At 33.3% G+C, this 25,356-nt stretch overlaps 1 protein-coding gene across 1 annotated transcript; it reads left to right on the top strand.

Moving 5' to 3' along the window:
* Positions 1 to 18,920: 18,920 nt before the first annotated feature.
* LOC127291635 (nuclear transcription factor Y subunit beta-like) lies at positions 18,921 to 19,533 on the top strand. Its single transcript, XM_051320836.1, has 2 exons — positions 18,921 to 19,127; positions 19,219 to 19,533. Exons 1-2 carry the CDS (start codon positions 18,921 to 18,923, stop codon positions 19,303 to 19,305), a joined length of 294 nt encoding a protein of 97 aa, XP_051176793.1. The 3' UTR covers positions 19,306 to 19,533.
* The last annotated feature ends 5,823 nt before the right edge of the window (positions 19,534 to 25,356 follow it).

Genomic DNA, 25,356 nt, shown 5'->3' with positions numbered 1-25,356 from the left:
CAAATACTTGACAACACGCATGTAGTGTAAAAGACGAACAATAAACTCAACGAGGCGCGACTTAAACGTAATAAGAACGTATGTAGCGAAAAGCTCACGAAAAACTGAACTTCTTGAAAAAAGGGTCCTTCCTTTGAAGTCCCTGTAGCAGGTAGGCTCGCCCCACCACTCGCCGGAAAAGGGAAGCCCCGCAACGCAGGCCCACGAGAAAAACTGGAAAATCCCAGCGTAGAAAAATGCGCTAACATCCCGCCTGCTGCGTTCAGCGAACGAATTGACAATTGATGTGGATTTTGGTCTCGCCGCCCGCTTTGGCGAAATAGGTTCTTCTGCTTACTTTTGAGAGTTGTCATTATTTGAGATCGGCAAAAGGCGGAGTTTGTGCACTAGTCTGTCATAGGTTCCCATTACTGTGCGAACTTTGGCAGTGCGCACTAATCCGTCTGGTCCTTGGTAGACGTTAACAATTTTTCCTAGTGGCCATCGATTCATTTTTATTAGTGAGGAGTCAGTAACCATTACTAAGTCTCCAGGTTTTAGATTCGCTTTATTTTGTGTCCACTTGTTTCGTTGCTGAAGAGTGTGAACGTACTTACGCGCCCATCGCACCCAAAAATGATCTCGCAACTTTTTTACAAGATGCCAATGTTTGTCGCGATTAGATATCTGATCCAAGTCCAAAGATTCAGGCAGCGCCGTCAAGGGACGTCCTATGAGAGCATGTCCTGGGGTAAGAACATCCAAATCTTCGGGATCGCCGAGAATGCGAGTGAAGGGTCGCGATTTCATACACCTTTCTATCTGAATAGTCAAAGTATTCATTTCCTCGTACGTCAGGATTCTAGGACCAAGAACTCGTTTGAGATGCGACTTGGCTGTTTTAACGGCTGCTTCCCATAGTCCACCGAAATGGGGTGCAGAAGGGGGGATGAAACTCCACGAAACCCTTTCATTTGCGAGCGTATCCTGGATGGATGTCCAGTTGATATTGGCTTCTCGGAACATTGATCTTAATTCAGCGTCTGCACCATGGAAGGTAGTGGCATTATCGCTCGAGATCTCTTAAGGAAGACCTCTACGATCGATAAAGCGATGAATGGCGGCTAGACATGAGTCAGTGGTGAGATCGCCCACAACTTCAAGGTGCACAGCCTTGGTGCTCAAACAGACGAAGAGTGCGATATATCCCTTCACCGTGCGATATCCTCTTCCTTTTGTGATCTTTAAATTAAAGGGCCCTGCGTAGTCGAGACCGCTTTTCGAAAAGGGATAAGTTGCGGTGACATAAGAATAAGTTAGCTGAAATCCGCCGTGAAGTGCTGTTCTGTGTGCCCAATAAATGATCAGATCAGCGATGATGCTGCGTCCTGGTAATACCACTGGGTGTTTCTGATCATGCGGTAATGGGGAATTCTCTAGTCGTCCACCCACTCTTAGTATTCCTGCCGCATCAATGAAAGGGTTTAGGCTGGGTAGTGGTCCTCGTCGTGGAAGCGTTCCTCCTCGTTTCAAGATTTGCATTTCGGACATCGTTAAAGGTTAGCAGAGCTCTCTCCGAGAGGTTTTAACATTACCTTCCAGCGAAGACAGAGTGCAATAACTCTTATGAATCTAGTTAGAGTAGAGAAGCGACTAAAGAGGTCAGTGCACGTTTGTAAGATAGCTGTTGAGATGCGTTGCACTGGAGGGTAGCTTTCGAGTGCATCTGCTTGAAGTTCGTTGAAGGATGAAATTAGCGGCCATTTGTCGATGGATTGTGTGAGCCATTTAGGTCCTTCCCACCAAAGTTGCAGCCCATCGCACAGTGGCCGATTTCCCAAAAAACCTGGCCAAAAGTCAAAAATTTTTTTTTAGAAATTTATACTTTTTATTGTTGAATATTATAAAGGAGGGTTCACTGCATAATTTTGCGAAAAAAATTACACTTTTTTTATCACCAATTTATTATGTGAACAAGTAAAAGTGATCTTTGCCAGAGATTTACTCAGAACGTTTCATAACTATAAATTTTCGTCACAGTTAAAATAGTAAAAATATACTAATATACAGCAGATTTTTGAATACCTTTTTTTGGGAATTATTAACAAAGGTGTATGAAATATGTTGAATGTACTTATCATCACATTTAAAACGTACAGTTTTTAAAAAATGACATTAAACATCGTTATTCATGGCTACGATTTTTGTATTGTTTTATCAACGTAAATCATGAAAATAGTTGTGAAATCCACCGATATCCGCGCTCTACCTGGTATTATCATAAACTAGAATATATTTTTGATTCATTTTAATTGAAATCAGCTGCCCCAAGCTGCCCCTGCAGTTTTGGTATCACTTTTTATTTCACCCAGCGTGGTTTACCGACAGCGCGTTGCACCGGCCGGCCGTGCAACTGAACGTGAAAGACTGACTTTTTCTTCATTCGCATTCGCTTTAAACTAAAATTTAAGCACTGTCTGTAATTTAAAAAAAATAAACTCTAACACATATACGCAATTTTATAATACCAGCAAATATTTTGGATCCGCCATATTGAATTTGATAAAACAAATGTAAAATTTGATTTCAAAAACCCAGTAAACGTAAGCATACTAAATTTGGTTAAAATCGTACCATTTTTTAATTTTTAGCAAAGTTTTTTAAAATCTAAACGGCCATTTTGGATCTGCCATTTTGAATTTGACACAACCAATGTAAAATTTGAATTCAGAAGCCCAAAAAACATGGGTATACCAATTTTGATTGAAATCGTATCATTTTTCGATTTTCAGCAAAGTTTTTTAAAATCTAAACGGCCATTTTGGATCCGTCATTTTGAATTTGACACAACCAATGTAAAATTTGAATTCAGAAGGGCAAAAAACATGGGTATACCAATTTTTGTTGAAATCGTATCATTTTTCGATTTTTGGCCAGGTTTTTCGGGAAATCGGCCACTGTGCATCGAGGACTTTAGGAGTTACTCAACGTGATGCAATGTCCGCAGGGTTATCTTTGGTGGAAACGTAGTGCCAAGTTTCTGTCGGGAGCGTTCGCTGAATCTCGGAGACTCGGTTGGCGACGAAAATAGGCCAACGAGATGGATCCGGATTGTCAATCCAATGCAAAACGATTTGCGAGTCTGACCAAAGATGAATGGCACAATGAGAAAGCTTCATTTCGTCAACAACGCATTTCACCAGATTGGTCAATAATACTGCTGCGCAGAGCTCTAACCGTGGGATCGTTATTATTTTTACAGGTGCCACAAATCCTGCATAATAACCTTCGCTACAATTAGAATCGAAGAGAGCCAACCATCTGGGTCGAACAATCTTGCGATAGCAGACAGCACGTTTCTCTTCGTGATTTCCTTTTTGAATTCGATAGTGTCAAGCTGGAAGCGAAACTCGTCGCGCACGGGATCCCAAGCAACGCCTAGTGCATTAGTGGGTCCGGCGGTTTCAAAATGTCTCCAATGAGGACGATGTCTATCGCATTCCGGAATCTCGTACAACAAAGGGGGATGGTTTGAGATCCACTTCTTCAGATGGAATCCTGCTGTTAACAACATTGATATCAGTTGGCTTTTAAGTTGAACGGCGGTTGCCTCATCGTCAGCTCCACTAAAAACGTCATCGACGTAGGTGTTTTCACGAATTATGCGAACGGCGTCCGGGAAACTAGCTTCTTCGTTAGTTGCAAGCTGTTGCATGGTTCGGAGGCCTAAGTATGGAGAACAGGACATTCCGTAAGTCAAAGTTAATAACTGGAAGTGAGTAATCTTGTCGTCTTCGGGTCGCTTCCAAACGATTCTTTGTAAGTTAACGTCACGTTCGTCGATTAAAATCATCCTGTACATCATCTCGATATCCGCTACAAAGACTACACGAAAGAAACGCCATCGCATTAGAATGGTGGCTAGATTAATCTGAAGTTTGGGTCCAGTATGTAGCAACTGATTCGCAGATAATCCAGTTGTTGATGGTCGAGAAGCATTAAAGACAACGCGGAGTTTTGGTCTACCATCAGCATTACGCCAGATACTATGGTGAGCGATGTAATACGGAGGGAGGTCATGGGGCACAATCGACGACGGAGGGACAGGACGCATGTGCCCAAGTCGTTCGTATTCCTGCATGAAGCGTGCGTATTCTTTAGCCAGAATGGGATCTTTGTCCATGCGGAAAAGTGTTGATTTGAGGATCCTTTGGGCAGTACTCAGGGATTCACCTAACTGAGAGCTGCACGATGACCGAACGGGAAGTCGAACGCGGTATTTCCCACTGTTGTCACGTCGAACACCTTTCTGAAACAGTCGTTCACAATCCTGATCTTCACGAGACAGGACAGGTTGAGCTGAGACTTCCTCTTGGTTCCAGAATCGTTCTAGGTTATTGGACAGGTCATCAAGAGGGTTCGTCGTTAAGGCTGATACGTATTTTATCAGCGATTGTGTCTCTGATCTTTGAGGAAAGGAAAGTGAACCTCTTGTTGGGCCCATAACTATCCAGCCAAATATCGTCTGCTGAGCGATGGGAGTACCGCATGGTCCCCGACGAAGACCATCAAGGAGACGTGATCCATAAACATCGGCGCCCAAGAGAATCTCAATGCCTTGAGGCGTAGTAAAATCTGGATCAGCGAGTGCAACTCCTTTCAAATGAGCAAATTCCGGTTTCACCACTTTTTGAGGTGGTGTTGTAATCGACAGGGAACGAAGAACTAACGCTTGAACCTCAACAGATTCAGATGCCTGTCTTGAGTGCAGATAAAGAGTAACACTTCCACGTACAGTCCCTATCTGACAGCATCCGATGGTGCTAATAGGTACATTAGTAACCCGTTGCATCAAACCTAAACGACGAATCAGGATACTTGATGCGAAACTGGCTTCAGAGCCTGGGTCAATAAGGACTCGAACAACAACCTGTGTACCATTGCTAGCATCCACCAGGACTCGAGCAGTGGCTAACAAGGTCAGTCTTGCTGTGGATGATGATGCCTCGTCGATAATGTGAGAAGAAGAAGTCTCTTTCTCGAACCGTGCTTTCTTACCGGTAGGTCGTGGCGTGTCTTCTGTAGGACGTTTATGAGTTGTTGGTTAATGTAGAAGAGTGTGGTGTGGTGCTTTGCACTCTTGACATCTGGATTTGGAAGGGCATTCCCGCACCATGTGTCCGCTCCGTAAACAATTAAAACATAATTTTAATTGTGTGACGACCTTTTTTCGTTGTTCGGGATATTGCTTTTTTAAGTCAGCGCAATGACCTAGATAATGTTGATCCCCGCAGAGACTACATGTACCTTAGGAGGTCGATACCGCCATCACTCGAGCGCCGCTACGAGAAGCAGGCTTTTGGCTTCGTGGATTTTGACCTGATGCATGTGACTGCTCCCCTTTACTTGATTCAGTAGCTTTCAATGCCCAAACTTTTCTCTGAAGAAAGGATTCCACTTCATCATAGGTTGGAATTTTATCCTCTCCTCGAAGTTCCTGCTCCCAATCCCGGCGAGTACGAGAGTCCATGCCTCGAGCAGCAAGAAAAGCGAACCAGTCATCCCAGTGCTCAACCGGTCGTCCGAGAGCCTTTAGAAGTGACATCAGTTAACGTTTTGTTTGTGTGGATAAGAGCTTGATAAAGATCACGGAATGATGCCCAGTCTTTCTGTGCTCCATTGAAACTTGGTAGATTGATTCGAGGTAAATGGTGAAGCGTAGGTGCAGGGCGAGCTGCAGCTTGCTCAGCTGAATCCAGACGGCTACGCTCGTCATAAAGATAACTAAAAGCCTGCAACACAGCTCCTTCTGTGTGCTCGTAAATATTTTCTGTAAAATAACGGGTTCCTGCCAGCCGTTCCTTGACCACGAGGTCCAAATGATTCTCTTGTAGTTTGTTCCAATAGCTCCGAAGTAGTTCTAGGCGGCTTTCTAACGTCCCTCGAGACCAGGTGTTAGGCTCAGTGTTGTTGACAGTTTCAACAAATTGAACTAAGAGAGCCACCAAAGAATTCTGAGCGTTGAGCAGGGATGACATTATTACGCCTCTACACAGTAGATGATCGTAACGAAGCGGCGTTGATCTAAACAGGAAGAAACAAAGTCACATTAACACAAATTTGTCGAACCTGAGATAAACTCGAAGGTGACGAAAGCATTTGTAAACGAATGAGAGACTTTCCTTTTGAACCTGAGCCAAACTCGAAGGTAAAAGAAATCCAATTAGTCTGAGGCGAGCCTCGAAGACCTCTGCGGTCAGTTTCTTTGTTGAACCAGAGACAGTCTTGCAGGCAACAAAGGCGTTTATGAGTCTGAGGCAGACCTCGAAGACTGTAAACAAGAGAGAGAGAGGGGGGGGGTGTGTAGTCTATTCTTTCTTCGAACCTGAGTTAGACTCGAAGGCGACGAAGAATTCTTAAGAGTTTGAGGAACGCCTCGAAATAATTTATTCGTAGAAAATTAATGCAATTAACATATTTAATAAGTTACACTATCACATAAAAGTGGGTTGAGGGTTCAGTGAACCTCATGTCCCAGCAATCCGGCTCGAAGGACCAAATTATGTTATAAATTGTTCAAAACCATAGCAGAAACCAAAAATAACTTGAATGGCAAAAGAAATTAACATACTATTTATTTTGTAAACTGCAACACAAATACTTGACAACACGCATGTAGTGCAAAAGACGAACAATAAACTCAACGAGGCGCGACTTAAACGTAATAAGAACGTATGTAGCGAAAAGCTCACGAAAAACTGAACTCCTTGAAAAAAGGGTCCTTCCTTTGAAGTCCCTGTAGCAGGTAGGCTTGCCCCACCACTCGCCGAAAAAGGGAAGCCTCGCAACGCAGGCCCACGAGAAAAACTGGAAAATCCCAGAGTAGAAAAATGCGCTAACAAGTACAAAAGTAATTACTTTAAAAGGGCAGCTTCATATAATCGACCTTTATTGAAAAATTTATTAGAAACAATTTATAGTCTTTAATAAAATGCGTGAAATTAAATTATACAAATAGGTAAGATGTTAGAATAAATTTTTTATCGAGCAAAAAAAGAGAATGGCGACACTGCAGCTGTTCCAACTTTGTTCCTTAATTTTGCGTCGTGGATTGGCCTGGTCTTTGTAATTAAAGAAAATCGACAAACCAAATTATTTTAATAAAATAAGTTATTCCGCTTATAACTAATTTCAATTGAGTAAAAGAAAAAATTAATTAAAAATTTTAAAATATTAAGAAAAAGAACTTTAAAATAAATGCAATTTTGAAGCAACAAATTTATTATATGAGGTTTCGCTCTCATGTTTTTATTCCTAAAATAAAATTAGAATTGGAATTCTATAAATGGAAACAATCTAGCAGAAAAATCGTTAGTGGGCATAAAACGGTCCGAAAAAAAGTTTCCAAAGAAATATCATATAATTGTATTAAAAGTTTTTGGGATCACTGAATTCAAAAAAAAATTAATTTAAATAAATATAAAATAGCAAACCCAATATGGCTACCCAATATGACGGAAAAATTTAAAATTTAATCCATTCGATCAAAATTCGGTGCTAAAGGGTTTTTGGGGTCGTTAAATCAAATTTGAGGACAGATTTAACAAATTTAAAATTTGGATTCATAGACGCCAAAAACCCCCAGTACCGAATTTTAAACGAATCGAATCAATTTTAAAATTTCCTCCATATTGGTTTGCCATTTTGCATTTTTTAAATTTTACCTCAAAAATTTGGATTCAGCGACCCCAAAAACCCCCGAGTACAAAATTTTGAACGAATCAAATCCATTTAGAAGTATTCCGCCATATTGGGTCCGCCATTTTGACCTTAAAAACCTCAGTATATGCACTGATTCTTAAACGAAATTAGGTTTAGTATTATTATCTAATGTAGACATAAACGTCAAAAATCACAAACGCGGTACGACTTTTTTTGGACATATACGAGCCACCAAATGTCAAGTGGTTACATTAAAAAGCAACTACAAATAAATGAATTCAACCCAATTCAAAAGTAAATAATCGAAAACAAACGAAATTCTGGTATAAACAGCGTAAAATAAACTATTTTGGAATAGAGAATTTTTTGAAAACAATTGCAATATTTGGAAATGGAAAATAATGTTTGGACTTATAAAAAAAAAATTCGGAATTTTATAAGTAAGTTAATTTAAGGTGGTTTAAACAGAAATAATACATAGTCGCACATATTTTTTCAAAATAAAGTAAGTAATTTTTCAAAAAAATTTTTTTTGAAAATTAAAAATTTGAATAATTTTGTTGTTTTTTGACGAAATTGTCCGTCCAACGAACTTAGGCGAAATTTTGCTGCAATTAAAGTGCAAACCAAATTTGAGGTCGATTACTTAAAATTTACTCAAGTTATCGTCGAGACAAATTTTTTGTCTACAGACATACATACAGACAAACATTTGTTTAAAACCTATTTTTTTGGCATCAGGGAGTCTTGAAACGTAGAGATTCACAAGAATTAGAGGTTGGTCAAAATTGTGCAAATGTAATACTTTCTCATTATGATGAGAATGTAAAAAATTATATGGTGTTGCTGTTAATGAAAAATTATAATACAATGTAATGAATATAAACATGAAACATCAATTCAAAAAACAAGATTTATTGATTCATTATATCGACAAAAATAAAGGTATGTCAAATTTTAAATTATTATTATTAAATAATAATTAAATTCTTAAATCATAACAAGTGTTATTTGTAACAAAGTCATTTGCGACGCCATAATTACAGTCATGTATGAAATTATTAACATTTCTTTCATTTTCCATTTTTTAATATTATATAATAAAAGAACCCAAGCAGCACGGTGTATCCCCTCTACATCTCTTGAATATCACCGTGGAATATTCCCATGATTTTGTAAGAAAACCAAAATATATATATATATCCAAGTAATATTGAGAAAATATTACAGTTATATGGATGAAATATTCCACGGTTATATTTAATTAATTTTTTTTAATCTTCCTGATTATTTAAATAACAATTTATAACACAATTCCATGATTTCAACACTTTAAAAAAGTGGTTCATTTCATGACCATTTAGCTTCCTCATCTTGATTAACAGCACTTATATTATTAATTTTAAAAAATTAAAAAATTTAATTTTTCGTGAAAAATAATGCCAGCAATTCGATTTTGACAAGAATCAATTAAAATTTCTATATAGGAAAAAGTTATTTAAAAAAATACAAATAACGAATTTTTCAAAGATAAAATAATTTAATTTGAAGACTTTAGTATAATATAAACTTTATATAGGTATAAACATCCAAACGTTTCTGTATTAATTACTACACAATATTTTGTGACACACACACATATATTATATATATATATATATATATATACAATATATATAATCAGACGTCTGTCTGTACATTGATTTAAACTTCAAAATTTTGACATAATTTTTCTTTTTGAACGTCAAGAATTCCATAAATGACCATAAAAAATTTCATGTATGTGTGTATGTCTGTCACAAAAGCTTTGTACGCCAATCACGCAAAAACGGCTTAACCGATTTGCATGAAATTTGGCACTGTAGTAGGTTTTAAGGGGTTACATGGGTTTTGAAGGCCAGAAAAAGCACATTTTTCTAATTTTTGTTATTACACAGAACGAATTATTTTATTGAAACTTTTACGCATATAAAAATGTATCATCTACAGAATATTTTCTGAAATTTATATTAAAAATGATTGAAAATTGAGGCGTTGAGAACTGTTTAGCTGAGGCCTATTTAAAAAAGTAGTCCCTCCGTGACCATGATAACTCATGATAGCTTTATCTGAAATCAAAAAACCAAATATTTTCTGTTAGTAGGTCAGTATACCTAGTGGGGGAACGAAGGATTTTTTTTTAAATACAGCCTATTTTACAGGGCAAAATATGGTCAAAATTTAACCAAAAATTGCAGTTTCTTGGATAAAGCTTTGTCAAAAATCCAATTTTCATTTTTTTTAAAATTCTTCGTTCACCCACTAGCCATACTAACCTACTAACAGAAAATATTTGGTTTTTTGATTTCAGATAAAGCTATCATGAGTTATCATGGTCACGGCGGGACTACTTTTTTTAAACAGGCCTCAGCTAAACAGTTCTCAACGGCTCAATTTTTAATCATTTTTAATATAAATTTCAGAAAATATTCTGTAGATGATACATTTTTATATGCGTAAAAGTTTCAATAAAATAATTCGTTCTGTGTAATAACAAAAAATTAGAAAAAATGTGCTTTTTCTGGCCTTCAAAACCCATGTAACCCCTTAATACAAATTAGGTTTGTAAACTTACAGATTTGAAAAATTTTAATTAGAACGAAAGTTATGTCAATTTTTCAAAAAAATCGAAAATTTTCAAATCATTTAATTTTTTTTAAATTGCTGCAAACATTTTTGTAATTGTGTTTTTAATGTCACTGAGTCACATTTAACTTAATTTTATCTTAATTATTGGTAAATCTAAAAAAAATGAAAAATTAATTTTTCAGCTTAAAAAATTTGTAAAATTAAGATTTATGTAAAATGTCCTCTTTTTAAAAAAATGACTTCTTTAATGTCTTTAACAAAGATTTTTATGTGGAATAAAAAAAACTACACTTATAAACGCGAGTAATACGGAAAGCTGGTAAAGAATTTTAAAAATATAACAAGAAAAAATAGAAACTTATCCCAACAACAATTAATTGTTAACATTTAATTAATCTATATTAATAAAATCAGAATCAAACTTTTGTCTGTACATTGCTCAGATTTTAAAATTTTTGACGTAGTTTGTTGTTATGAAGAACATAGAGTCCAAAAATTGCCGTAAATAAATTTGTGTCCGTACGTATGTCTGCAATACCAATCTCAGGATCCATGCAGGGTAAATTCCTATTTTGTTTACCACAAGGCCCATGAACTTAAAATCGCTTTACAATGTTAAAAAGTTCTGGATTCTTTATTTCGTCTGTGATTTCAGCACATATCATTTTATTTAAAGTTTCTGAATCGCAAATTTGTGTATCCCTCCTCAATTTCTGTAGATAATTTCTTTATCTTACATGACAAATTTTTTTCTTTGGGTATTTTCTTTTCATTGTCAGTTTCATAAATTAATCTTTTAATTTACACTGTTAACCAATACAGATGTTGCAAATGCTAATTCATATACTTCACACTTAACTGTACCAATCGGTTGTTGATCAAGAGCTTCAAAAACTACTGTTGGTTAAAAAGGGAACAATCTAATTAAATATTCTACTTGGAAGAACATTCAAACACACTGCATTAAGACTTTCAAAAATATAAAGTTTTCTAATGTCTTTAAATCTCTTTGTCTCTAAAATTAACAATTGATATTCAAATCAATATTCAGCTCACAAACTATTATTTTACCCGTAAAACAATATTCAACCCGCTTTCTATGTAATTAATTTTCAAAAAGCCAGCTTCCACTAATATCAAACATATAATATTTTTTTCTTTTATCAAAATATATGAAATACCAATTTTATCCTCAAAATTCAAATATCTTTAATGCCAATGTTATCTAATACCAAAAAATTTTTCCAAAATCTAGCTTCCACTATTATCAAATAATTAATATTTTTTTCCAATATCAAAATATATTCAATACCAATTTTATCCTCAAAATCCAAATATCCTTATTGCCACCCGTGTGGAAATTGAAAAATGGTCCTAACATGGTCCTATCTAGTTTGCCGTTTTATTATCTAGGTCCTATCTTAGCAATCTAACTTGGTCCTAAAATGGTTGGTGATGCGATTTTAGCCTGGTCCTAATTTGGGTGCCTATTTAGGACCAATATAAGGGTCCTTTTTAGGTCCTAGATAGGACCAGCTTTTTTAAAATTCACATAATTTTAATAGGATTAATTATTTGTTAATAAATTTTGATAACATAATTTTGTATTTTATATTGAAATTAATATATTTGCTTACTTTTAGTACATACATATATACAAAAACTTACTTATAAAATCTCTGTTTCTTTACGCATATATAATATATATTACCATGTATGTATATAAAGAATGTATTAACAATCAAATATTTGTAGATTTTTAAAAAAAATAAACATTTAAATATAACTGGACTTTTACAAAGGTTTAGCTTGCACCCTATGATTTAAATAAATCAATTTCTTCCACTATAGTTCTCTTCGATATAAAATCTTTTTTTTTTAATTATAGAAAGTTTCTTTGAAAAAAATTATCTTTGTTTCAGAAAAATTTTAATTTTTTTAATCAATGAAATTTTTTTTGATTTTATATTAGTATTGAAACTTCTTTGATTGAAATTTTTATTCTTTTAAATTTTTCAACTTATTTCAATCAAAGAAACTTTATGTAAATTTTAGAAAAACTTTTTGTTTAAAAGGAAATTTGTTTCAAATGATACAAAACAAATCAAAGCAACTGACTTTTTCAAATAAACAATCCCTTTTTTCTGGGTGTATATAATAAAAATAAAAAAATGTAATATATTTAATATTAAAAAAAAGAAGTGTAATCACAAAAACAAATTTTAAAGTTCTTCATCGATACTCATTTCATCATGATTCTCATTACCGCTGAAATGATCGAATTCACGATCATCTTGATCCGAGTTTTCATGGAAATCAGTTTGCTGAGATCGCTTGTCCTTTTTGGAAACGACTTTTTTCCGACTTTTATTTCTTCCTCCAGCCCAATCATTTACCGACGAAAAAACTTTTCCCAATTCCGAGGAAAAATACTGTTCGGAGATTTTTCTTTTGCCGCCAGACGAAAAATCTAAATGCGTATTTTGTAAAACTCCTGAAATAAAAAAATACAAATATATTAAATTATGTATTTATATTACAAGAGAAATAATATGTGCACTGTAAAAAGTCCTAAAATTTTTTTTTCAAAAATAGTAATGAGATTTTTATCTGGGCGGTGAATTTACATTCCAGAATGTAAAAGTAATATTTTTAAAATGGGTAATAAATGTACCAATGTAAAATTCCTCTGAAACTTTTTATATTGTGTGGGTGCATAACCTAAAAGTGATACGCGTCAACTGTTAATACCAAAAATTAGTGCTTGTGCTATTTATCTGATATGAAGATGAGTAATAAATGAACAGTATAATTATATTCACATTACACATTGTAGCTCAAATATGAATATATATTACTTACCTTCAAAAGTATCTTCTAAAGACATGTCAATAGAGCATGATTCAAGTTCTCGCAAACTTCGTTGAATTCTTTTGAATTTCTCATTTCTAACACGACTTTCTTCTTTTCCAATCTGATCTCGCTCCATTGTCATTAATGTGACTGGATTTATATTTTCATTTAACTGTATTTTATTAACACTCATCAATAAACAAGCAGAATTACATTGCACTTTTTACACAAGAAAAAGTAGGGGCAAAAAAATTCAAATTAAACCCAAGAAGCACGTGATATATCCTCAATATCAAGGTAATATTACACGTGAGATTCGTAATATAACGCTGTAATATTACAGTAATCTTACAGTTATCTTAATATGTCCGCCTCAAGGTAATATTACCGGGAATATTACTGTAATATTAACGGTAATATTACAGTAATATTACAGACTGATTTGAGTTATTCATAAAGCATAAAAAACGTAAATATATTATAAGTCAATTTGGCTTGTTGGTAAAACTCTGGACTCGTGTGCTTTGAGTTCGGGGTTCGATTCCCTGGATGGGTAGATTTTTTCTCGTAAAGAAATGTTCTCATAACATTACTGTAATATTCTCTTGTAATATTACCTTAATATTACGGTATAATATTACCTTAATATTACGGTATAATATTACCTTAATATTACGGTATAATATTACTGCAATATTACTGTAATATTACCTTAATATTAGCGCGTAATATTACAGTAACATTACCGATAATATTACCTTGAGGCGGACATTTTAAGATCACAGTAAGATTACTGTAATATTACAACGTTATATTACGAATCTTACATGTAATATTACCTTGATATTGAGGTTATATTACGTGCTTCTTGGGAAATGTAACCCTTCTCATTTTGTTTAATATAAATTTAATTAATAATTAATTAAAATTTTTAAAAAACTATGGTATATTTTTATTTTTTTATTATTTTTATTATTGTATTTATATATTTTTTAAATTATTTTTTTATTACTTTATTATTATTTTATTATTATAATTATATTATTATTATAATATTATTATTAATTATAATTAATAATGCCAAATACTCCGATATTACTAAAATGGCTTGTAAAAGCAGGACCAAGTTAGGACCAAATTAGGAAATATTAACATTTTCTGCCAAGTTAAGACCAGCTTAGGGCCAATTATCATTTTAGGCATACCTTGGGGATTTCTACTCGGGCAATGTTGGCCAACACAGTAAAAAAAATTGGGAGTTAGCGAAAAGAATTGGTGGTAACTTAAGCTGAATTCGGTTTGGCGAAAAAACTGAATTGGAACGTTACGGTGAATTATTTTTTTCTTACCGTGAATTCTTTTTTGTTGAACATTTGATTTGACGTTTGTTTATTTGAGTTTGCATTATAAATAAATAGAGTAAATGTTTCGAAGTGTAAAAAAGCCGATTTGGACTAAGAAATATATAATTTTTTAAAAAGAAATTTTTTTTACACTTCGAAACATTTATATTATTTATTATTTATAATGAAAACTCGAATAAACAAACGTCAATTTAAATGTTCAAGAGAAAAGAATTTACGATAAGAAAAAAAATAATTCACCGTAACGTTCCAATTCGGTTTTTTCGACAAACTTAATTCAGCTTAAGTTACCACCAATTCTTTTCGCTTACTCCCAATTTTTTTTACTGGGAATATAAAGTATATATACAAGTTTTTTTTAGTAGCCGTTCCACTTCTGTGAGGAAAAGTGTTATACCCCTATACTCTACCGGACTGGGCCTATTTTAGGATCTCGCATAAGGCAGACATTGCGGCAGGCCTGAGTGGCATTATCGGGCATAGCCATTGGTAAATAAAGTATGGGTTTATCACTTCCACACACGGGAATTAAACGGTCATCACCTATGTCACGTATACAATAATAGAAAACAAATTTCCCTCAACCCAAGGCTGTGTGGATAAAACGGGCGATCAGGGATTGCGTCCTGTAAAGGGAACTGGTGTACTCCTGCTCTACAGGCTTGACCTGAGCTTGGACCTAAGTAAGTCAATTACAGCGAGGGCCTGTGTGGCGTTCTCAGGCTTAACGACAATATTATTTTATAACTCTCAATGAGTTTTTCATCCAAATTTTTAAATATAAACATTTTTTAATTTCTTTTGACATATTTCCCAGAATTTCACGATTACGAGCATATGTTGTGCCAAATGTAAATGTTAATATTTAAAAGTTTTATAATTTTGGTACAATAAACCTATACGATGTGTTTTAAACCAATTTAACCCAAAGGTGCTATTAAAAAGTTTTCTTTCAAAACCAAACCAAGTTTTCAAAACCAAATATTTTCTACTTCATTTTAATTCTCCAGTATAAGCACATGGTTATAACTCGGGCGCGGCTGGTAGAAACCCTCGAGAACCCTCATTATCAAATACATAATCTAATAATAACGAGAAATTTTATGTGCTAAGAAAATGTGAATGAATGAAGGAATGAATACAAAGATTATTATAATCTAATAACACAGCCCCACAAAAAAAAGTGTCATTTACTTTTGACCGGAATACCCTAACCCTATGTATTTTGACGCGCTGAACACGAATCCGAAGTCCGTTTTGCTCTATCACGTCAGGATTTTTTTCTAACCTCAAAAAACATGTCGGATTTTGAGAAGTAGGCGATTTTTTTAAAAATTGATGTATTAACTTCAAACTTGGTATCTGGGGGTTTTTCGTGTCGCTGATTACGAATCTGAAGTTAGATTTTCAAAATCAAAAATGGCGGATCCAATATGGCGGACGAATTTTGAAAAAATTTTAAGATTTACTTCAAACTTGGTATCTAGGGGTTTTTTGGGTCGCTGATTACGAATCTGAAGTTAGATTTTCAAAATCAAAAATGGCGGATCCAATATGGCGGACGAATTTGAAAAAATTTTAAGATTTACTTCAAACTTGGTATCTAGGGGTTTTTTGGGTCGCTGATTACGAATCTGATGTCAGTTTTCAAAAATTGATAATGGCGTATCTAATGTGGCCGATAGAAGTCCATGTTGGATATGCCATTTTGAATTTTTGAAATCTGACATCAGATTTGTAATCAGTGACCCAAAAAACCCCCAGATACACTATTGCACATTAATTTTTGAAAAATTTCGTAAAATAATGTCCCCCTACCAAAAAAAAATTCAAGGTGTATTTTCCCCCCATAAATCAGCTTTTGGGGAAAAACAAAACATACATGTCAAATTGTTTTCAAAAAACTACAAAACTGCCATGTTTCAGAAAAATCGGCGTATGGCACTTCCCTAGTGTTACTTGTCAGCAACTTAGAAAACCTGTAGATACCAAATTTCATAATAATCTGACAATTTTTTAAAAATAATTCCTTAATATTGAATCAGACATATCGAATTTCGGAAATCTGACATCAGATTCGTAATCAGCGACCCAAAAAACCCCTAGATACCAAGTTTGAAGTAAATCTTAAAATTTTTTCAAAATTCGTCCGCCATATTGGATCCGCCATTTTTGATTTTGAAAATCTAACTTCAGATTCGTAATCAGCGACACAAAAAACCCCCAGATACCAAGTTTGAAGTTAATACATCAATTTTTAAAAAAATCGCCTACTTCTCAAAATCCGACATGTTTTTTGAGGTTAGAAAAAAATCCTGACGTGATAGAGCAAAACGGACTTCGGATTCGTGTTCAGCGCGTCAAAATACATAGGGTTAGGGTATTCCGGTCAAAAGTACATGACACTTTTTTTTTGTGGGGCTGTGTAATAATAATAATTTATATAAAAGATATGCTACTTTTAAAAATTGTAAAAATAAAAATTTTTTAAATTATTCATTTCTTAATAGATTCACTGAAAAAATTTAAAGAATGATGCTGTCTTTAAAAGAAAGAGCAACGCTCTATTTCGAGGGTTATCTGTTGCTCGAATAAGGGCGAGCTGCTGCTCTTTGAGAGTAGCTGATGTCCTTTTTTTAGGGGCACTTGCCATAATATGTCAAAGTACAGCAGTTGCTCGCTAAAAGAAGTAGCAGTTCGCTTTTTTGAGGATAGCAGCTCTCTTTGTGGCGGAGTAAGCTGCCCTCTCGCGTAAAATACAACAACTCTCTCTACAAATTTTAGAAAATTTTTTCAAAAATTACAAGTTAAAACTGAGATATAGCCAAAAAACTTTTTTTTAGGGTTAAAAAATCGATATAACTATTATTGTAACCAATTGCTTTCAAACTTAATTCAGGGGTATTTTTAGGATCTGCGATTAAGATTTTCACGTCAAACTAATATAATTGAAATTCAAAGTCTCTGGTTCAAAAATTTGAAAATCAAATAATCAAGTAATAACACAGAAAATTAAAAGGCATTAAAATAAGCTGCAACGCTTATTATTTTAATCCAATTTTGCTTATTTTAATCCATTTTGGTAATAAAATAAGCAAAATTGAATTAAAATAATAAGCGTTGCAGCTTATTTTAATACCTTATAATTTTCTGTGAAGTAATTGTAATAATTGAATTTATGCGTCCCAAATGATTTTGTTTGTACAAATCTGTAATTATAAATTACAGATTTGTACCCACACAAAAGCAAAAATTTGACGAATATTATTGAAGAGTCATAGAAAATGAAGTATTTTATCGTTTATAGTCATAGTATTCTTTTGAGTGTCTATATTTTTGTGATCGGATATTCGATTAGATTTTGGTGCTGTGTGGGTGAGATGTATAATCGGTTACCTCTACCTGGTGCATCTTGGAAACAATATCATTGGAATGTTTAAATTTAATAAAAAAATTTAATTTGGTATAATTAAGTTTAAATCGGAATTTAAGTTTGAGGAAGATATAAGTTTTTATTGACTTTAGTTAATTAACAATAAAATATTTAGTTAAGATGGTAAATAGGTGTCCCCTATTAATCATTTCATTAACCTAATCATATCTGGTAAGGTAAAAATTTAATTGACCAACAGTCAAATTTTTATGTACGAAAATGTGAATGAATTCTGAGCAATTTACAGATGGTCCTGGTGTAAGTACTGTGTAAATATTAATACTATTAGTACAAAAATACTATAATATACACCACTAGATGTCGAGACCCGCCGAGGCGGGATCGACAGCTAGTTTCCTATAAAATTAGCAATTGCTATGACAATTAATAAAAGTCAAGGTCAAACTTTTGATATGATTGGAATTGATCTACGAAAAGATGTATTTAATCACGGACAATTGTATGTTGCGGTTTCACGAGTTAGATCTTGGGACTCACTCAAAATTTTTCTTGGAAGTCAACGAACATATAACATTGTTAAAAATTATGTATATACAGAGTTTTACAAATAATAATGTAAATTGTTATTATTTAATAAAACTTATTAATTGCTTAAAATTGAAGTTTTACATAGTTGTACAAATATTAAAGTACACAATTAAAAACAAGCGCGCTCAAGCGCGCGATCGGTCTCATAATGGTAAATTTATAATATAATTTTTTTATTTATTAGATGTACAGCACGATGGTCAGAGAAAACGATGCTGCAGAGTCGCAAACATCTCAACCATAACCGGTTTTGCAACCGATACAACAGCTACAGCAGAGGCCTGCTTATCTTCTAGATCTGACGACACAATTCCATCAACCGTTGCACCAAATACAAGAATTGCCACAGACGTCTTAGCAATAACGATCGCAACAAGCCCAAGAATTGCCATATGTCGTACCAGAATATTGAACTAATACGACAAGTGCAAAAGATGCCACAGCATCTCCAGGAACAAAGGTCATGGCAGCAATCTCAGCAGGTGCAGTTGACTCCACAACAACAAGAAGAACCACAGCAACAGTCTTTGCGGCAGCGACATCCGTTTGAGTATCAACAACAGCAGGATGAGACAAGACAGGAACAACGTCAAACGAATGTATGTTTTGTTAAATTATCTTTAATAATTAAATTTGAAATATTTACTGGATAATACTCTTGATTTATAATTATTATCTTTTGGTTTCAAGGATTGGAGGAGGGCTATACAGCAGTTGAGAAAGGACATGAACAGAGAATCGCAATCGCATAAGGAGGTTAGAAGCAGAGACAAGTAAATTGAAATTGGACCTTTGTGAGAGAGAGTGGGAGTTAGAGAGATTCAAAGACCGAAGTTGGGATCGATCAAGAGACGAGAGGCGGCGCTACTAACATTTTTACTTTTCTTTCTTTTTTTGTTCTTATTTTTTTTCATTAATTTTTGTAAGTTTTTTTTAAATTTTTTAATTGAAATTTATGTCGTTCAGTGTTTCTGTTGGTGCTGATAAGTTTACTGTACATGGGTAATTTAAGAATTAAATTAAAGAAAACTATTTTTCAGTGAGATGTTCTATTTGTCATTTTTTATCGTTTGATGAACATTTTATTGAAAGGAAAATTTACAAACGTGAAGCGTTTTGAGCTTTCAAAAATTATTTTCCATTTTAAAAAGGTGTTATAGTCAGCATATATATATATATATCCCCACCTGTATTGCTTCATATTTGACATGAGCTGCAAAACGTTTTATATAATTTTGATAATAAATTGTCACTCACACAAGTGATATAAAAGGTACAGTGAGTCTTTTATTAAATTGACCGTAACATTTTGGCGATCCTGCCAGGATAGCAACAAACGACGTAAAAATAATCTGTCAAACTGTGCTATCTTCGATTGTGAACATGTTTTTCTACGGAAAATATTAGAGTTTAATCAAAGGAGGAAAGGCTCCGTGGGAACTCTACGGATACCTTCGAGAAATTTGATACGTACCACTAATTGAGGTGTTCGAGTTTGTCGATCTAGACAATAAGATTTGAAAGAAGTCATCTTCTGGAGAAATTTCATCCAATTGGAGATCCAGGCAGATACGTCAGCCACCGACTTGTAGATATTTTGCAGCAGTGTCTACGGCCATTCTTTACACATCACAAGAATCCAGAAGAAGCAGATTACGTAAGAATAATTCAACGAATAATAAAAAATTGATTTATATTTCATTTACTATATGCTAGCTAGACTTCGCGTGTTAGTAAGTCTAAGTTTCCTTAATAAAATAAAACTATTTCTCTGAATAACCTTGTTGTAAGTGTGTAGCCACTTGATCAAGTGAAGAGAATTAAATACACTTATATTTCTTGTTACGCGAAACATTCCATTACACCCGACACAAAATAATTTTTATATACTGGCATATCACACTCATAGGGATTTAAAACACACAAATTATACATCTGACACAGACTCTGACTCGATTCACGAAAGTTTAAAAATGGAGAATGAACCAAAAACCACCCTTAATCCAACTGGAACAGCAAATACGGATCAGACTCTGTCAAAAATAGTAAAACAACTTTCAAGATTGAATATAGGAGTTACGAAATTACTTCGCGAAAATAATAATAGGAAGGATGAGATAGGAGAATTAGGAAGAAAATTAGGGTTTAATCCTATGGAAGAAACAGATAACGAATTTGAAAATGCATCCGAAAACGAAAGTCATTTTGGTGATAGAAAATCACAAGGTGAAGTTCAACCCTAAACAAATAGAATAAATGATGAAGGAATAATACAAAATCAAAATTTAGGAAAAATCGCAGCGAAAGATATAATCAGAACTATTAAAACATTAACAGGACAAGATGATTTTGGAGTTGAAGATTTTAATAAAAACATTAAAAGAGCAAAAAGACAATGTTACCAAACAGACCTATTATTAGATATTATAATTTCTGAAAAAATTACCGGAAACGCTGAAAGAGCAATACGGTACTTCGATATAGACAGTTATGCAAAACTTTTCGACGCTTTACGTGCAAATTTAACGCAAAACGGTTCAGTGATCAAAGTTATTAAATTGCAAACAAAATCCTACTGAAGACATTCAGAGTTTCAACAATAAATATAGAAAAATTTGTCACGAATTAAAATACGCAATTCAAGCAGAATATACAAACCCAATAAAACGACAAGTTGCAATAGAAAACGAAGAAAATGAAAAAATGACCGGACATATGACAAAAGAATGTACAACATCAGCAAATTTTCGCGACGGCTGGTTGCCAAAGAGACACGCGAGAATTTTTAGACTCTCAGGCAATGACCGAAGAAGAAATTCAACACCACGAGGATTACGAAAAGAATGCAGAATATCAACCTTGTATGGACGACTACAATCAGTATACGGAAGAGCTGATAATGGAGGAGAATACAGATTATTAATAGATTCCGGAGCATCAGTTAACATAATAAAAGAAAATAAAATACCCAGAAATATAAAAATTAATAATAAGTTTCTTTATTATAAAAAATATGAAAAAACATTGCGTTGTATAAAAAAATTTGATTTAAAGAATGCAAGAAATTTATTTACAATTATTATAAATAATTTATATTATTATTGACAAATAATTATAAATATTTATTATAAAATGCAGATACTTTAATTTTTAAATTAATTTATCAAATTACAAATTGACGATTTAAATGTCCACCATACATCTCGGTAAATTTAATTAATTAATTAATGATAAAAGCCATAAACATACGTTGATAAATGTTCAAAAAGTTTTTCTAATTATGTTACTTTTAATTGAATAATAATTTAATAAAAATTTGACAAGTCCAGAATTTTTTATAACGAGATTCAGTATTTAATAAATTTCATTTTTAAAGAATTACCTTAAATCGTTTTATATAGCTGCTAGTTTCACAAATAATATTAATATTAACATTGCAATATTATTTCAATGCCCTTTTAATTATGACACTAATTTAATAATAGAATTTAAAAATATTTCGTTGAAAACATTTTTAAATTTTCCCGCCATTCGTGTCAACTGATGACGACAAGGCTTGCAGCTTATAAAGACCCGAAAGTTACCCACCTTCAGGTCGTTGGTTAGGTTAGTTGTTAGGGTTCTTGGCTGTTGTGTTGCGCGTCCGGGTTCAATCCCCAGCTCCTCCAAATTTATTTCCGAAAATTGCGCCGTTAATGTTGGGGAAAAATAAAAGAAAGCGCAATAAGGGAAAAATAAATTTTTTTAATTTTACTTTTATTTAATAAATATTATAAAACATTTATAATAAACTTACCTTATAAAATTCACTGAAAACTTGCATTTTAATTTTACAGGAAATTTGTCTATATATCTTTAGAGTACTTTCCGGAGATAGTTTTAAAGAAATTCACAAAGCAAATTTCTGTAAAACTCAAAATTTAATATTTCCTAAACTTTTATCCACAATTTTTCGGCAAACTTAATCGGATAACTATCCTGAACTTCGCACCGCGAGTTATAAAACCGAGGACATATAGAGCTCGCCTGAACTTCCCCTGAAGCTCCCCAACTTAGTTTCCGAACTTAACACGGGGAACTCCCCGCGAACTCCCTGCGAAAAACGGTGCTGTCTGGGATACTAATCAACCCTTAGAAGTACCAAACAAAATTGAAGGATTACCTATAGAGAAAATTAATTATGACATCACAAACAATAAAATAACCATAAATAAAACAGCATTAAAATTTGAAACACTACCTAAACGACTTATAGAATTGAAAAATAAAACGAGATTAGATCATCTGGACAAAAATACAAAAGATGATATTTGGAGAATAATTGGAAATTTTCACAGTAATTTTACCTTAGATGATGATGACATTCCCTGCACTAATTTGACTAATCATAAAATTATATTAAAAAGTGGAAAAATAATCAACGTAACGTCCTACAGACCCCCTGAAATTCATAGAGAAGAAACTGAAAAACAGATAGCCAATCTATTACGAAAGAAAATTATTGAACCATCTGATACCCCATTTAACTCTCCTATATGGATAGTACCAAAGAAAAAAGATGCTAGTGGTGTACAAAAATGGCGTATGGTAATTGATATTAGAAAACTAAATGAGGATACAGATCAAGATGCATATCCTCTACCTGTGATTGAGGACATTCTTTCCAGTTAGGAAGAGCAAAATTCTTTTCAGCATTCGATCTGTCTGCAGGATTTCACCAAATTCTGATGGAAAAAGAAAGTCGAGAAATATACAGGATTTAGCACAACTAGAGGACATTATCAATTTATCCGAATGACATTTGGTTTAAAAAATGCACCAGCCACCTTTTAAAGAATGATGGATCGCGCTTTTCAAGGATTAATTGGTGATGTATGTTTTGTATATTTAGATGACATTGTTATTTTTGGATCTACTTTAGAAGAACATAATAAAAATTTAATCAAATTCATGGAAAGAGTTAAAATATTGGGATTAAAATCACAACCGGATAAGTGTGAATACCTTCGACCAGAATTAGAATATTTAGGACATGTTATAACTGATAAAGGAGTAAAACCAAATCCTCTAAAAATACAAGCAGTACAAAATTTTAAAGAACCAAAAAACGTGACAGAAATACAATCATTTTTAGGACTAGTAGGATATTACAGAAAATTTATTAAAAATTTTGCTCATATAGCCAAGCCATTAACAAGATTAACAACAAAAGAAACAATTTTTGATTGGACAAAAGACTGCAGTACAAGCTTCGAATTACTAAAGGATTTGATGTGCAAATCACCAGTATTAAAATATCTAGATTTTAATAAAAGATTTGTTTTGACAACGGACGCAAGCAATGTAGGAATAGTAGCTGTTCTTTCTCAAGATGGACATCCTTGTTGCTATATTTCATGAGTATTAAATAAAGCAGAACAAAATTATAATACTACTGAGAAAGAATTATTGGCAATCGTGTGGGGTACAAAAAGGTTAAGACAATATTTATTAGGACGGACATTTACTATTCAGACAGATCATAAAGCATTAATTTGGTTGCATAACGTAAAAGATCCTAGTTCAAGATTATTAAGATGGAGATTACGCTTAGAAAAGTTTCAATATGATATAGAATATGTTAAAGGAAAAGAAAATAAAGCAGCTGACTGTCTTTCAAGGTTATTTCCAATACAAGACGAGGACAGTAAAAAAGACACATCAGCAGAAAATTCAAAAGACGACGAACTTAGTTCAACAGAAGAAGACTTGTCACCCGATATGCAGAGATTGAATGACACTCCACAAACGAGCTATAATAAAAATGACATTATGACCGAACAACATAGCGAAACAAATGTTTTAACACAATATTTTGAAGACTGGAAAAGAAATAAAGAAATTGGAAACGTTACAACTAAACCTAATGCTCAAGGAAAACTATGGAAAACAATATTAAAGAAAGATTTACCCCCATTCAATAAAGAAAACTGGTTAAAATATTTTGAAGATCGAGTTAAAGAATTTATAGATAGGAAAATGGTAATAGTTCGATTACAATTAGGAGATCCTTTGATTTCACCCATCGAAAAGGTATTTATAAAAGAAGTTATAGAATTTTTTAGTAAAAAATACGAAGATCGATCTTTCCATTTATGTTTTAGTCAACTGAGAGAACTTACGAAAGAAGAGAGAAAATCAATATTAAAAGAAGCTCATGGATCTGTCGTAGGGCAACATTATGGAGAAAATAAAGCTATTCAAAAAGCAAAACTATTAGGAGAATGGAGAAGTATGGACGAAGAGATAATAGAATTTGTTAAAAAATGTGCAGTTTGTCAATTACAGAAAAGTACGCGAATTAAAAGACAATCAGAAGGAGTTATCCCTGACATTCCATTAAAACCAAACGACAAAATAGCTATGGATATTTTTGGTCCTTTACCTAAAACGAAACACGATAACGAATTTTATTTAAGTATCCAAGATCAATTAACAAGATATATCATGCTCATTCCACTAAAATCAGCTAGAAGTGAAAACATATTAGAGAGTTTATTAGAACAGTACATTTATATATTTGGTTCACCCAAAAGTGTTCTTACCGACAAAGGAAGAAATTTCGTTTCTGAATTAGTTGAAAATTTTGAAAACCTTTTTCGAATCAAACCAATCAGGACAACTATATACCACCCCTAAAGTAATGGACGAATAGAAAGAATGCATTCTACATTGAAAAATCTTTTAATAACTATCCCCATATTTATTACATCAAGAAACATATATTTCTGTTACCAATGGATACATATTACTCCCATTCCGACAAGTAACTATTGACATTAAATGTGA

The sequence above is a fragment of the Leptopilina boulardi genome, unplaced genomic scaffold (genome assembly GCF_019393585.1).
Source record: "Leptopilina boulardi isolate dan_hultmark-lab unplaced genomic scaffold, ZJU_Lbou_2.1 LbouV2_149, whole genome shotgun sequence".
Lineage (NCBI taxonomy): Eukaryota > Metazoa > Arthropoda > Insecta > Hymenoptera > Figitidae > Leptopilina > Leptopilina boulardi.
Note: the sequence above shows the minus strand (reverse complement) of the source record. Positions and strands in the feature narration are given on the sequence as shown.